The 17285-nt window shown below is 34.0% G+C and overlaps 3 protein-coding genes across 4 annotated transcripts in view; 2 read left to right on the top strand and 1 right to left on the bottom strand.

The window, feature by feature from the left end:
• LOC105325979 (adenosine deaminase-like protein) overlaps positions 1-17285 on the top strand; it is a 119435-nt gene that overhangs the window by 69122 nt on the left and 33028 nt on the right. The gene's annotated exons all lie outside the window — the stretch shown is intronic.
• LOC136276418 (uncharacterized) lies at positions 15-3248 on the top strand. The gene is made up of 2 exons (XM_066088318.1): positions 15-1775; positions 1983-3248. The coding sequence occupies exons 1-2, from the start codon at positions 15-17 to the stop codon at positions 2733-2735; spliced, it is 2514 nt and encodes an 837-aa protein (XP_065944390.1). The 3' UTR covers positions 2736-3248.
• LOC117688740 (uncharacterized) lies at positions 9249-17142 on the bottom strand. The gene is made up of 2 exons (XM_034467003.2): positions 17005-17142; positions 9249-12774 (listed from the first exon to the last, which is right to left on the bottom strand). The coding sequence occupies exon 2, from the start codon at positions 12768-12770 to the stop codon at positions 10635-10637; it is 2136 nt and encodes a 711-aa protein (XP_034322894.2). The 5' UTR covers positions 12771-12774; positions 17005-17142; the 3' UTR covers positions 9249-10634.

Genomic DNA, 17285 nt, shown 5'->3' with positions numbered 1-17285 from the left:
ACTCGTAATAATGAATGATTCTATTACTCTCAAAACTCAGTCCATCCTCTACAAATGAAAGTGATGCAACAGACAAAGCTACACAACAGTTGATAGAGGCATATCATGTCACAGCAGACAAAAAAACCCAGCTGCAGATCTTATCATTATTTGCGAACAACTTTACAAAGGAAAAGCTTCTTCAACTTGTACCATCACTGACACAATCCAAAATTGATGCCGCCAGAAAACATGCTTCAGTGATTGGACCAGGACAGATACTAAATCCACCAAAGATATACAGAATACGTCTGACCAGACCAAAATTACTACACTTTCTGGAATATGTATCCATGCCCTCTATTTCCCAGGTTCTTGGTTTTGGTACCATGCAACTTCATTTGTCAAGTGGAGAAAAAATACAAATTCCAAAAGTTATCAGAAATGCTGTGAGTGCTAGAATCATTGCAAACTACCTAGAGTATTGCAAGGAAACAGAGTTCCAAACTTTCAGCCGTGCATCTTTGTACAGAATCCTGAAAGCCTGTCGAGCATCAAAAAGGAAAGCGATGCATGGACTTGACAATACTACAGCACTTGGAATGAATGCCATGGAGTCATTACAGAAGGTTGTAACAAGACTTGGGGAATATGGATTGGATATGGAGAAAAAAGACACTCTGATTGATATGATCAACATCTGTAATCAGCACTTGAAATTTGATGTGAAAAGCCATTTCAGCAGAAGTTCCTCATGCAGTGATCATTGTACAATGTTTGCCCTGAGTGATCCAACAGACACATGCTTTTCTAGTAACTGTGATCATGACCATTCAGACATTTGCTCAAATTGTGTTTTGACACACAAACTTACAGAGGGCATCAATGAAGCCACTAAAACAGTCAGAATACCATCTGAGGATTTGATGGAGGAATTGCAGCATGAAATTACCATGGCAACAAAAGCCATCAAGGACTGGAAGGCTCATCTTCTTAGAACTGTGCACCAAGACTTTGCAAGATCAGATATCCTACAACACCTTGAATCAAACCAGGGACTTCTTATAATGGATTGGGCCATGAAGTTTCTACCCCTCCAGTACAGGGAAACACAGTCAGACTTCTTTGGAAAAAAGGGCATTAGCTGGCATATTTCATGTTTAATTACCAAGAAGAGTGACCCTGAACCAACAGCTAGCACCTTGTCAGACCACCTTGACTTGAACACCTATATCCATATCCTTGAGAATGGTACTCAAGGTTGGTTTTCCGTTGCTCATATTATTAGACACCTTCTTTTGACTCTATCAGTGCAGTTTCCAAACCTGAAAGAGATCTACATGAAGACAGACAATGCTGGTTGCTATCACTGTACACCACTAATTGCCTTCATCAGTCAGAATCACAGTCATTTTCCTATTACCATCAAGGAGTTCAACTTCAGTGAAGCACAGTCTGGAAAAGATCTTTGTGACAGCAAAACTGGTTCCTGTCGAATGCATGTGGCTAGATTTCTGAATGAGGGAAATGATATTCTTTCTGCCTCAGACTTGAAGAGAGCCTTAGAAAGTAATAATGGATTAAAAGGAACAAAGACCTGTGTTATCTCCATTGACAATGCAGAGGAGCCAAAGATAAAATCCAAAATTCCTCAGATTAGCCTTCTGAACAATTTCAGATTTGATGTGGATTCAGTTATTGCAAGAAGGGCATATCAGATTGGTTGTGGACGCCTTATTGAGACTAATACTTTGAAGGATCAGCATCTTAATGTTGGAGAAATGAATGGTTTTGAGGTAAATGTTAGTTATAAAAATTAATAATCATTACCGGTAATTATATAATGTTCGGTTCAATATCATAAAGAAGACATACTAGCTATTTTGTCTCTGTTATATAAATTACAAATGCATTTACTATATAGTCTCTGTAGTATAAATACAAATGTATGTGCTATATAGTCTAAAAATTACAAATGTAATTTGGATTTTATTGCTTTATAGGTTTTAGAAGAATTTCCATCTCATGCAGTTGATGTTGGACAAGTCTGTGTTAGAATGAGGAACCCAAACATTCAAAATGAAATGGAGGAGGAACAGAACCAGGATCAGGACCAGGGGCCCCTGAATAATGATTTGTATGCATGTCCAGATCCCTATTGCCAGAAACAGTATGTGAGGTCTGCTAACCTAGAGAAACATCTAGCATTAGGCAATCACCTTTACAGGAAAGCTGAAGAAACCGGAATTGATTATGGCATCAAAATATGGGTTGAGAAGTGTTCTGCCATCCGAGAGAAATATGCTCACATTTGTGAGACAGTGTTGTCTCAGAGTCGTGATACAGGTATCGTTTCCTTATGTTCAGGAGGATGGGCATTGAAATCTGTTGCTAAATGCAACAGGTTCTCCTTAAATGTGAAGGAGTATGTAAAGAAGATTTTTGAAAGCTGTGAAAAGACAGGAAAACGGCCGAATTATGCAGCTTTAAGTGGAGAACTTCAAAAAGCTTGTGATGAAAATGGACAACGCCTTTTTAGACCATTTGAGTGGCTAACAGCAAATCAATTGAGAAACTTGTTTGCATCATATATTAACAACAAGAAGAAAAATTACAGGGACAGACAGATTCTTTTACTGGAAGTTCCAGAAACTGATGAACATCTTCAAGAAATTGTCATGAATCTTAAGGCAGAAGAACGTCAGCAGACTGTATCTGACATGTATGAAAATGTGTTTTATGCAGCAAATACTTAATTTACCTTTGGATATCTCTGTGGCAACCTGTATAACATGCATTTACATGGAAATTATCAATGTTTTATACTTTAAGATATTTGTAAAGGTGAAAAATTCCAGGTTTAAAAAAAAAATCCACTCAGATTGTGTATTTTAGCATGAATTTATTTCTTATTACATTTGGTATTTATCTTTTATGATTGTGTGAGCATCGCAACTTACAGGTTACATTAATGCAATGATTCAATTTTTTTTATGTAATGATTATTGTCAGTTCTAATTAGACACCACCAAAAGTTAACTCTCTGAAGGTTCAATGCACTGTCAGTAATATATAAGGTTTTAAACAAACGCAAATGATTGTATTTCCTTGGAAACAAGTTTTTTCATTTTAGTAACCAATTTTATTTTAGTATTTGAAAATATTGAAATTAATATTTGCAAAACTTATCTTAGAGTAATAACATTTGATTTAGTATTCTCTGTTAAAACCATAAAGCATCAGAATTTTTTTTTACCTTCTGCAAAGAAAGTGATAAAAGTCCAAAATGAGAAAAAAAAACAATTTAAGTTTTTATGAATAACAGTAATATATACGTAATGTACTTATATGATGGCGTTATTAATGACAACTTGTATTTCCTGTTTTGAAATATTCAAAGTTAATTTTTATTATTATTTGCTGTATAAATTGTCAAAATAATGCTGTGATATATCAGAACATTTCTGGTATAGATTTAAATGAATTGAATGTTAGCCATTTTAACGTTTTTTTTGTAAAAATGAAAATATCAGTCTCATTGGTGACGTCATATCTGACCTATATTATAGAGTCCAAAGTCATATTTTTTATATTGTACTATTCATGGTCCGTACTTATTGGTGTAATTGCAATAAAAGAAATTGAAGCGTTTACAGACCCCAAAATAATGCTTTGTAAGTTGGTAAAATTTGAACATTTCACTAAACGTAGGAATTTGAAAAGTTTATGACCTTTTTGTACTTAAACTACATAAGATCTATATAAATGTACCTCCCCAGGAGACATGCTAGACAACATGCTTTTACCCCCTATAACTAGTTTCTATGCATGTATTATCACTGTTAGTTGAGAGGTCCTGAAATATGTGTAGATTTCATGGTTTTTGTTCCCATATTTGACCCCTTGTTCTATTTTTAGTAACATGCCTTTTACTCATGAACTATGCCAACCATGACAAAAACATATGTGGCAAATTTTATGGCATATTAATACTATGTTGCACACCAAAATTGATATCGATACATCAACCATGCTTGTGGACTGTTTTGCATGACTTTCTCTGAGACGCTCACTTAAGCAATCAAAGTCATTTGCAATATCTTGCATTTTCCCTTTTTATATGTTTTTTTTTTGTTACATTGGAATTAATATAAAGGTTTACTCGAAATATGAGCGTGTGCTTCAAGATTCCAAATGCACATCTCCCTACCACTTTTGGTAACATCTTGCAAAATTCTTCCATCATTGACTTTATCTAGAAAATTGATGTAAAGAAATAATATTATCTAAATTCTATAACTTGATTGAAGAATGAATTTAACTTTAATCTTTTTCATACAACATACACACAAACTTAAATTAAGTGGGGCAGTTTAACTTGCAATTCATTTTTCTTTAAGGCTTACTAAAAATATCTTAGTCCAAGTAATTTCTCCATACTATTTATTTAAATGATGGTATAGTTCATAAACAAATAGCAGCATCAGGAGAAAATCAGAGAGAGAGAGAGAGAGAGAGCTCTACCCAAAATAACATGGTAATGGATTGTCCTGACAGGCCATTAAGCATATTAAGCTCACCATAACGTAAACACCCTTTGCTTCCCAAACTCAGCATCAGTGGTATCAAAGTTGTGCATAAAAATCTGGGTGATTCAAGTAAAACATGTACATCTGCAGCAGACTTGTTCATTATACATTGTATTGTGTAATTAATACAAACATTGTTTCTGATGTGTGGGATTTTGCACAACTGTACTAATGGCCACCAAAAATCAACACTAACATGATATTTGACTCATCAAAGTTGCACTAGCATAGCTATCTGGTTGCAAATTAACTTTTATAAAGTACTGTTTCACAAATTCTACGATTGAAGGAAAAAAAGACAATTTCATAAACAGACTGACATGTTAACTGACATACAGTTTTTTGGGACCCATGATGTAGATACAGTTTTGAGAAAGTTTTAATCATTCATTTGTATGAAATCCTGATAGGGCTATCGCATCATCGCACCATCGACGTTTAAGTCGATAGTGTGATAGTGCGATGACGATGATGCGATAGTGCGATGATGATGATGCGATGGTGCGATAGCGCGATGACGATGATGTGATGGCGCGACAATGCGATGACAATGGTGCAATGGCACGATAAAGCGATGACGCGATGATACGATGCTCCATTGCATCATCGTTAGTTCTTTATCGCGTTATCGTCATCGTATCATCGCATCATCGCTTTATCGACTTTCTTTAAAAAGGATAACATTCCCAGCAGCAATTGCACAACATGGCGTTTGATGACGAAGAGATGCTAGAAAATATCATTAATGAATAGGATTTAAGATGAAATAAATTTATTACAGACACAGTAAGGTGCAGATGTTTGTTGATGTATAAATATAAACCCTGCAAATATATCATAAGAAAAATAACTATAATGTAATTTACTTGTACATAATTTCCATCTAAATCTAATTGAAAGTATAATACAACTGCAATATCATAATTTGTATTATGTACTCGTCATTTAAATATTTAAGGGGAGGTAACTCTGACAATAACAATGAATATAGAATACGTAGTTCTTCCTTAATAGTCAAAACAATAAGTACTGGTTTAAAATATTAAAGACACACTCTTTATCAAATCTAATAGCTAATTAATATACTGGAATGGAATTGAATCTTGTCTCGCTCAATATATGGAGTGAATATGTTTGTTTTTAATTAATTTAAATTACCACCCTCCCCATTTAAATCCATGCCTTGATCAAGTGGTATTCTTTAATAGCACTGCTTTCTTTGTTTTTTTACCTATAATTTAACGAGGCCGAGTACAGAACGAGTACGCACGCTTTTGCGCAGCGTTTCATTTGCATTGTGACGTCATCTTTTTGCTTTGTTGACGCCATGGCGTGATAGTTTCAACTGCAGATATTCAGCGAAATTTGTTGAAAATAGCTCGTTTGATGCGTAAAATTGATATTATATTGTGGAATAAACATAAATGTCTCGAAGTATAAGCTACATTTGGGCTCGGGTCGAAAACGTGAAGAGGGTTCAGCAAGTCTAGCCCTCTGTCACGTTTTCTTAACCCGCCTAAATATAGCTTAATTCATATATTTCAAGAAAGTAACCATGTATTTTATATTAATGACCCTTAATATGTGATGTTATATATTTATTTATTACTTAAATACGCAGTACAGTTAAGGCGGTCAATAAAAATATGGGCAAATTTTTGTGATGAAAACACGTATACTTTAGTTAAACTGGCATGTCCTTTTTAAAATCAATAACAGTCACTCAAATGCAATATATTTCTAAAATATATATATAACAGTACAATATTTTATGTTCATATTGGTCACGTGATATGGCAGTCGCATGGTACAAGCAGATGTATTTGTGGTTTTGAGGTCATTTAAAAAATTCAATATTGCAAGGGCATAATCATGTCAAAATTCACAACTGAATTATGAAATAACTTAATGTTATATCGTAGATTTTGAAAAACGGTGCGAACTTTTTAAGACAAGAGTATTTATTTGTAGAAACCGTAATTTATAATGCATATGTTGAATAATTTTGAAGGTCACAGGGTTAATTCCATTAAAAAATAATTAATTTGTAAGATTTTACAAGGATCGTAGAAGTTTTTAAGTTACATAGCATATTTCAAATTTACATGTAAAAGTTTGTCGGGATCAGGTAAGTGTATGCCCTTGAAATTAAGTGATTTATTTAGGTACTCAGATTTTAGATATACAATATTTTATACAAAACCGAGGTGGCTTCTTTATACGATGCATACTTTTAACAAAATGAAAATAAGACTATATAAGTAGCATTCTACTAATAATAATTTTAAACAAAATATTCATTTATACTTTTCCGTTAATGTATGACATTTATTTTTCTTCGCTATAAAACTGCACGATAGCCTTCAATGATTTAACTTAATGCGTCATTTTGAAGCATATGACGTCATATTTTGTAGTACAGCGAGAACGACATCTCGCTTATTTTTCAGTGTTTACGATATAACGGACATCAAAATTGTAAGTAATAGCATTTGTTGTTTTTAATTAAAAGATTAGTATAAGTTAATTTTACTAATAAATAGATTAAGAAGTACTTTCGAGGTTTGTAATATACTGTGTTGTCATAATGCACATTTCCCGTACTTTTTGTCTGAACGGAGTTTATTGACAGCCTTAACCGGCTGCGTATGTCTGAATCTTTTAATAATACTATAAAGATCACCATTTACGCCGATGTCAAATCAAAAATAGCCATTATCTGACAAATCTGGGAAATTGGGCATACAAAAAAAACTCCAATAAGACACCTGGAACAAACCAGGAGGTAAAAGGGTTTTTTTATTTGACCATTTGATGCCTTTTAGCAATAACCTTAATATATAGAACAGAAAAAGAAATCCCTAGGGCAGAAGATTAAAAAAAAATGTAAAAAATGTGCAAAGTTGATACATTTCAAGCAAAATCCCATAGGGTCCTATGATAGAATTTAACAAACTTTGAGATGGCCACGTAAACAAACGTTGTGGTAAATGTCTTATTTTTTTTATCTGAAAATAATAATTATATCAGTAGAAATTCGTGTAAAAAATTTCGTTCAAAAATCTAGGGCAGAACAAATTAGACCCAGCCTCGTTAAATATCTATATTGCAAGCTAGGAGGATAAGGCTTATTTGTCATACCTTATTATTATTAAAGAGTCCACTTTATCAACCTAGTAAGGTCAATTTCTCATATAAAATCTGTTCAAATATTCACTGCCTGGCGCACTTTCTCTCTTGCGCATGCGCAAAACAGTCAAAAGTACGATGGTGCGATGGCACTATGACGATGATGCGATAAAGAAGTAACGATGACGCGATAGAGCATCGCATCATCACTATCGCACCATCGTGTCATCACTATCGTATCATCATGCCATTATTGTGCCATCGCACCATTCTTATCGAATTGTCGCGCCATCGCATCCTCGTCATCACCATTATCGTGCCATCACACCATTGTCATCGAATTGTCACGCCATCGCATCATCGTCATGACACTATGGCACAAACGTCGATGATGCGATAGAGAACTACATAGCCCTATCCTCTGCAAAAGAAGCAGCATTACTGTCTGATAACTGTTATTCCTTTAAAAAATCATTTGATAATTGTCACTATTATGACATCATAATTCCCGGCTTTTCATCTTTGATAACGGGCGAAAAATATGCCTAAATGTTTGGTGTAAAATACAAAATATATTTTTTCAAAATGAAAGAATATAATATAGTTGACAAATATTAGTTTTATGATTTATGAGATCGAACCTTAACAATAAAAACTCTCTTCTCTAAAACCGAAGGGTGGACGTGGAAACACATGCACCTGAATTTTTATCAATCAGTCGCTTCATAGGTCATATATTGAAAAATTCGACCCCTACTATATATAAATACATATAGTAGGGGTAGAATTTTTCAATATATGACTTATTAAGCGACTGATTGATAAAAATTCAGGTGCCTGTAGTTGAAAAGAGATAAACAAGTACATGTACTGATGTGCTGTAAAAAAAAATATCAACAAACTTAAAGTAAATTCGAGCTATAGGTGTATCGATTGTGTTAACTTCTATTCAGTGTGTGCAGTAAGTTTATAATTTATATACCTTAGTCTTTTCTAAGTCAGACAGTTGTGAGCAGGTGGAATTCGAGGATGAACACCTGTGGAGATGAACATGGATAAGGCCTCGTTCCTTTCACTTTCATGTTTATGAGCGCGAGTAATGTCCTTGTAATGCAGGCGCGAATCTAGAGGAAGTTAAGGATGTCTGGACAGCCCCCCCCCCCCCCAATTTCGAATATTAAAATACTTAAACAATTCTAATAAAATACCAAAAAAGCTAATTCCGAAATAAGTATTCATCTCTTCCAAAGGGGCTTGTGTAGAAAGAAAAACGTTAAAAAATGTACCTGACGGAAGAAAAGTGACGTTATTTTGAGTTCCCTAATTACAGCGCGTCGCTTATTGTAACTTTGATATGTTGCATGAGGGGTTATTTTGCTTGTCAGGATTTTTAATTTTTTTTTTGGGGGGGGGGGTAGGTCTGCCCGCCCTTTTAGAATCGATGCTATTTATGCCTGTTAATTAGTCAGACAGATTCTTCCCACAAAACAAGACTGCATTTCCTGTACTAAAAATCCAAATAAAACAAATTTTCTACGAAAAATATTTTAATCAAGAAATATTTTTGATACAGACGGAACGGTAATTCACACAGCACATAAAAGATAATTTTTTGAAAAATCATCATTGCAAAGACAGTTGGAATTATGAATCTTATGGTGGCATAGATCTGCCACCACTTGTCAGATCATTATGTCGACTTGCAGATCTTGATGTCGACTTGTCAGATAATTATATTGACTTGTCAGATCTTTATGTCGACTTGTCAGATATTATGATGACAAGTTAATGACAATTAGTGGCACTAACACGCTTTGACAACAAAATATTGAGTTTCTAGTCAATATGATAATTTTCTGAAAACTCAACATAAAGATCTGACAAGTTGGCATAAATATCTGACAAGTCGACATAATCATTTGACAAGTCGCAAAATTATCTGACAAGTGGCGGCAGATCCATGCCACCGTAGAATCCAGTGCATGCGCGGATACAGAAATTTTTCCAGGGGGGTCCAAAGAATAATTGTGTTTGCCGCCCCCTCCCTTTTAAGATCCGCGCATGCAGTGTGAATATCATATCCAATGAAATTAACACCATTTCTTTATGAATCATTCCTCGTAGATCTCCAAATAGTAGATATCCAACAATCTAAAAATCACAAAACGCTACAAAAATACAGTAAAACAAGGTTATATCGAAACAATTGTCGCAAATGGATCATGTGGTATTTAAGTACATGTTAACAATGATGGGACACTGTATTATATACCCATCAATTTCCCCATCTTGACACTCTCAATTTTACAGAATGTGATCCGATTTTCCGAATCACCACATTGTGGTTTTCCGATTCCGTATCACCACTCTCTGAAACTAATGACGCAGTACGCATTAAAATACGTCAGTATATTTTAGCGCGTTTTAAAACAATAAAACAAGATTATATCGAAACAGTTGTCGCAAATGAATCATGCGGTAGTTCGAAGAGGTAAACAGAATACATGTACATGTAAACAATGATGTTACAATGTATTATCGTATTAGATCAGATTATATTCGACATGACTGCATCAGGTACATATAATCACGGAATCTTATATCAAAACAATACAGGTAATTCTTTTCATTTTTCGATCGGGATGTGTGGATATTTTATAATGTATTTGGAGGTGTGTTGCATTACACTCTCTAATTAGCTGATTTTGAACAACCTAGGAATCATTTCAACGTTATATATTGAAAAAAAGCATTATATACAATAAAAGATTTTTAGGAATGAATAAAAATGAAAAGCTTCCAGCCACATCACTGACCCACTGTCCGTGCTAACATTTATTTGATATTCTACTGTATGAATTAAGTTTGTTTAAGTGACTCTTGGTGTGATTTCAGGGCAGACAAGGGACTATTTAGGAACTGTTGACAGGTCCTTCGTTAATAATCCACAGGAGGCGCCTCGTAATTGTTAAAACCCGAAAATGCTTCGTATACAGTCAGTAAAAATCCGTATAAGTAAGTATGTATATCTTGGATTCTCTTTCTTGTAGCTGATTGTATTCTATTGAATGGCTTTTGTATGAGTGACTGTTCATATGAGAACATGGCAGCTCGGAGGTCTCCTCTGATTTGTTGACATATTCCAAGGATCTCCCATGAGATGTCCCTAAGTTGTTCGGGTACAAAGTGTCCCTGATCATGGTGGACTAGGACCTGTAGCTCATGTAGAGCTGTTTGGGCTCGCATTGTGTCAACATGTCTATAGCACAAAAACTCTAGCATGTGTAACAACACACAGGGTGGGATGTACAATAAAGGGGTGTGGTTTTCCCTTCCAGGCTGTTGTTCGGGTACTAACTCTTCAATATAACAGATTTTATGATTGAGTTTGATATCCCATGCTAGAGCCTTTCTCATCTTTATTGGTAGCGCCTGTCCCCCTAAAGCGTAATTGTATCTCTCCCGGTCTACATTTCTCTTGTATATCAGCCATGGCTGTACCAACTTTGCCTTTGCCATTTCTAAAACAGATAAAGCCTTCCTATATCTGCATGTCCTGTAAAAATGCATTGCAACGTACAGCATACCAGAGGAAAACCCACACATGACTGCACATTTCAATAAGTGGCATGCCAATTTGTCAGCAATATACGTAAACTTGTTGAGGCCTTTATCAATGTACATATTGTTTAAGTAAAATGCAGCACCCTGAAAAATCGTGCTTGAAACTTTTTGTAGCAGGACGATTTCACTTTGTGTGTGGGTGTAATTTATCAACGGTTCAGCAATGCGCAACACCTTTAAACACTGCCGCAAGCTTGATGGATGGATAACATCAATTTCCACCATATCATTAAATAACTCTATATCAAGTTCAACTTCAGGTATCAAATTCTGCTCATCTATGCGGACCATACGCCTTGGATTGCAAAGCACATTGATTATAGAAGTTCTCATGGAGGAACTGCACAGCAACAATGCAACGCCCTTTTCATACAATCCATACAAGCGCATAAATAATCTTTTCTGAGCTTCACCAAATATGTTGTTCAAAAACATATTGTTTTGTGGGATGAAAAAATTTGGACAAACCCCCTCATACACCCATTTTAGAAGGAGTTTAAAGCAAACCCAGAAACCGACCAACAGGTTTTCTGGACACCAGTAAGGTAATGTGTTCTGTTGTATGGCCCAGAATACCGCTGTTTTCATGTGGTAGGAACACAGCAGTTTATCTTCGTCTCTAACGCCATTGTTAATAATTTCCTTTAAGAACAGTTTCAGCATACCATAAGTTAAGAACTGTGAATGATTCATTGAATACACAAGTTTGTATTCTGCTTGTGTGAACGAAATTCTCCATTCGTTGTCTACTTGCTTTCCAAGTTTGTGACCTATTGCTACAAAGTGACATCCACTTCTGACGATGTCATTGACAACATGAGGTTGAGGCCATACTTGACATCTGTCTATCCATGAGAAGGCAGAAGGAGGCCAGAATTCACTGATGAAACAATAAACCTCATCGTACTCTAATCCACTGCCCAGTGTCCCAGTATTACAAGGCCCATGTGTTGAAGAACCAGGAAAAGATATTTTTTTCCTTATTTCCCTGTATTTAGAACTTGACAGCAGAAGTTTACCATTATGCCAAACACAGGCCTCCATAACATATTGTATTGCGTCATCAATATAAGTTTCGGAGGGAATCTTTATAAAGGGGAGAATTTCGATCGGGAGTCGAAGTAGAGTGAAACCTGGTGGGCTCTCAGAACAGTCAGAGATAACTGGGATCTGTGTGCCAAACGTCCGAAACTCAAACTGGGAAAAGTTCCATAATACTCGAAAGTCACTTGGCCAAAACATAATGTCGATGTCTGACCCAGGTAGTCGTAGTCCTTCCTTTAGACTCCCACTCACCATGACACGAATTTTAAGCTGATTTTTCATCAGTTGATTCGCCTTCAACTCACCATTATCACATCTTTCTCTCCTGGAGGCCACCTGTTGTGGGGTCCCTATCTTGTGACACATTCCAACATACACTGACTCAGACAAATAATGATCAGCCATCTTTCTGTAAAGTACAAAAACTATAATAGTAAATTGAAACGATAACATTTTATTAAAATGTGAATGCGAAATTTTATATCTGTTTATTCCCGCTGCGGTACTTTGATGATGGTAAACAATATTTTAATTGAATAAATTGCTACCAATAATAATAGCATATACAAAATTACTTTTGAGATGTACTCAAATGGTTTGTATCTAACAATGTGTGTGTCTAATGCCATCGTTTGAAACATGTTTGTTATCAATGTTATCGTTTCCATTTTTCATGAAACAATTTTTCATATAACTTTCATATTGCTACATTGTGACAGGATATATCTGCACTTTTGGTAGTGATAGTTGATAAATGTAAATATTAAATCACATCTACTTTGAGGAGAAACAAACTGGGTTTTTTTAAATTTTGATTCCAAGGGTATATTTCAAGATTTTCCCACTTTTTGAAATTATGCAAAATATATTTGTTTAAGGTTCTAATTCGAATCTTGAATAAATGAAATAGAGCAATAGTATATAACTTAAAATGTAATACATAGCATTAAATTGTTAATTTTTTTAATCAGACGGCCAATGGCATAAAATAATGGTTCATTTTCATGAAAATGTTAAAAGATTTATATTCATATGTAAAAAAAAAACCCACAAAAAAACCCACACCTCGTTAGATTTTATGTAGGGAAGCCAATTATACTCGAACACATTAGGTTCAAACTGTGTGTCCATTTCAAATCATATTTATAACTGATAAGTGTAAAGGCATCTCTCTCTCTCTCTCTCCCCTCTCTCTCTCTCTCTCTCTCTCTCTCTCTCTCTCTCTCTCTCTCTCTCTCTCTCTCTCTCTCTAAACGTCTGAATATCATTTAATGAAACAAATTAGAAACATTAAAAGGTATAGGAATAAACATCAGTTATTTACATAATTGTATAACTTTTGCAAATTTCGTATAATACGCCATGTGAAACATACAGGTTGTTATATTTTATGGTTCCAAACTTTATTATTTCAATGAATTGATTTTCACTTTTCTGTAGTCAAAATTGATATTAGTTTTGTTTAAATTCCGTTTCGATTTTTGGTTTCGTTTCGTTTGGTTTCGTTTCGTTTCGATTGGTTTCGTTTCGTTTCGATTGGTTTCGTTTCGTTTCGATTTCGTTTCGCACTTTACAGGCGCCCATAATTTTAAGGCTTTCGCGTTTTCGTTTGAAACACATGCAAATGGTCCACGTATTGCAGTCCCTTTTTAAAGGACAGCAACTTGTCATATACATATTAATCGGTATTTAGGTCACTGTTCCGTGTATAATAAATAATTTAATATTCATAGATTATGAAAACAAACGCCTTTGCCAAAGTAGTTTTATTGAAAACAATAACTTAATCAGACCAATATACATGTATTAGCCCTCAAAAACACAACAGGGCCACTGATGGGACAGATTGTAACAAATTGTGACAAAAAGTGACAAAAAAAGCTTCTAGTTTCTTTTGAGGAAATAAAATGATTTGATTTTTTTATTTCTTTGATTTGTTGATAAATTGCTTTAATTTTAAAAAATAATATTTGCGAGTATTCGACTAAGAACATTTAATCCGACGATTGGAATGAACGAGTGATAGTCAAGTACTCTAGTTCTCGTTAGCATTCCTAATTTTATGGTTGAAAATTATATAACAACATTTGAACACAGGATCAACGTTTCTACAATACATTTGCATTTGTTTTCGTTCAATATTTCCACAACATGCTAAAGTAAAAGAAAAAAACTAAAATTCGATATGTTAAGAGAAACAGCTACTTCTAATAGGTATATTAAAAGTATGAGTTATGAAAAGCACTGTATCTTTTATAACTCAACTAGACTTTGACCCGTGACATTTGCATAACCAAGCTTGAAGCTTACAATAATGCTATTAATTTCACTACACTCTGCTGAGTTGGAATAATCTGTGTCTCGGGAAAGGCCTTCACCAAAGTTAAAATGCCTCCTATCAGAGACAAAATTCTGTCTATGCTTCCATATACCCGTAATTAACGTAGCAGAAAATTGCAGAATCGCTCCAAAACCATTTTAGAGAAAATCAATAAAGTTGCATTGAAAATAATAGTCAAATTGTTCATAACAAACCATTTGGAAGCTATAAATACTTTCTTCGAAAAGTCTAATTTTATAATTGCAGAATTCAACATTTTTTCAGCAATGTTTTTTACACACCATGTTGACATTCGAAACTCTCCGGATTTTTTTTTATAGTAAATGCACTGTGTTAGAATTATCTCCCGTATTTTCTTTGATGAACAGAAAAAAATTGAAAAAATTGAAATTCAATGAAAATTTACAAGCATTTGTTTTATCGTTTCTGAATTTATCCAAGCGATATTGTGGAAACATAAAAAAAGAGCCTCCCGTGATTTAGCGTGAATGTAATGCGCATGCGCAAGATTGTAAAATCCAAAAAGATCTGATGATTTCCGGAATTTTTTCTAGGAATTTTCGTTGATTATTAATTAACGAGGCTTGATTGAAAAAATAAAGAACAAATTGGTAATCTTCAAGTACTAATGATGTTTAAAATATATAAATCAAAAGACAGTACTCTTCCAATTTATCGGTATAAAAGCCTAAATATTCGAGATTATTATTTTGATATAGTAGTATAGATACTTTTAATACCCGTACTTTTAGGATACATGTGCAGTATAACTCATTATTTAAAAATCAATGAGGTGACATTAAATTATTATTTAAAACCAAAGCAACAGATTTGATATGTTGTATAACTCATTTTATTCTACAGATAAAGACTCAAGTAATTTTGAAGTACTTTTTAGCATATTATTTCATTTGAATTAAATGAATTAGCTCAACTGGTACCACAAGATGTTTTAAAATGTTAAAACCAACATGTTGATTGCATTGATAAACATACCTTTAGGGGCACATGTTCATTTATTACAATTTCGTTTTTTTTTAAATCAACATTTTTCTTTATTGCTATTCAAACACGTAGAATTAATTCTGACAATGCAAATTTTTAACAGGAGGGCATAGCACGAACTTCACAGTTTTTTCCCACTACAAATAAATGCAATGAAACGTTGCTATATATACGCTTACAAATCGGATTAATATTGCATAATGCGATTTCAAATAATTTAAACAAACGAAAAGTACTCAATAATTGATGAAGGTATTGATGAATCTTCCGAATAATTTAAATTGAAAAATAGTCACGAGTAAAATAAATCCTTTTTTGGGGAAATGGTCTGACAAAAGATTCTTCTTTTTCATAACTTTTGAGATATCTAATTTTAACTTGTTTAACATAGCTACAATAAATATCATATATGCATCATATTTTACAAAATCAACCCTTGCCATTAGGGTTCTATTCAACTTCATTTACTAAATGTATAATGACCATACCTATGTGACTTTTAAATGAGAAGGTTCTCAATGTTCTTTACCATTACTTTATTGTGATGTACTTGATGAAAGTAACATCGGCAAATTCTTTCTTTTAGGGCGTCTCGTCTTTAAATATGTTCATCCTTGCGTGTAAAATTTCGGTTTGGGATGATGTATTTTCGTGGAACTCAGAAATTTGAGTCTAAATGATGTATACGATCAGAAATTAAGTATTTGCTTTTTCATTTTATGACATTTGAGAGAGAGAGAGAGAAAAAAAAAAAAAGAGAGAGAGAGAGCATGTAGGTTGCGTGTTCACTTGAAAAAAAACCACTATTTTTTCAGATGTTTTCTATGACCCAAACAGTAGGGAGTTTTAAAAACTCGTACAGGATCCTATTTTCTTTATATAAACTACATAATTTTATTCCACCAGTGGTAACTGATCGTTTGTTGGCAACTTTATAATATCAAGGCATATTCTCAGGATTTTTAGATCAATCTTCAAATATCTAATTTTGATTTGTTTCACAATAGCTACAAGACATTAAATTTTATAGGATGTACACTTGATATTAAATTTCATTCATGATTCAAACGTTAATATTTACTGTGGAATTATTTTTATCCGTGGGGGTCAATGTCCGTGGGTAGCCAAATAGTTCTTGGTTCGTGGGGACGTAATTTCGTTGGTAGCAAGTTCTATTATGTAAATAAAATTCTGGGCAAGGGTTACACACGAAGGTCACGAACATTGCACCCCTCCAAGAACGAAAATTATTCCACAATAGTACATCCCTATGTATAAAAACAAATAACTTACCTATGGAATAAGATTCTCAAGGTTCTTTACATTTATTCCAAGTGGTGTTGTACTTGCTGAAAGCAACACCGACCAATTCTTTTTTAAGCCGTATCGGCTTTATATTGGTTGATGCATGCGTGTAGAGTTTCGATTTTGGGCTGACGCATTTTCGCAGAACTCGGAAATATGAGAATGCACGATGTTTTAGGTTAAATATAATCGTATTAGTTCTTTAATTTTAATGAAATTTTGAAAAGAGAGAGAGAGAGAGAGAGAGAGAGAGATAGAGAGAGAGAGAG

Source organism: Magallana gigas, chromosome 6 (assembly GCF_963853765.1).
Source record: "Magallana gigas chromosome 6, xbMagGiga1.1, whole genome shotgun sequence".
NCBI classification, from domain to species: domain Eukaryota; kingdom Metazoa; phylum Mollusca; class Bivalvia; order Ostreida; family Ostreidae; genus Magallana; species Magallana gigas.
Note: the sequence above shows the minus strand (reverse complement) of the source record. Positions and strands in the feature narration are given on the sequence as shown.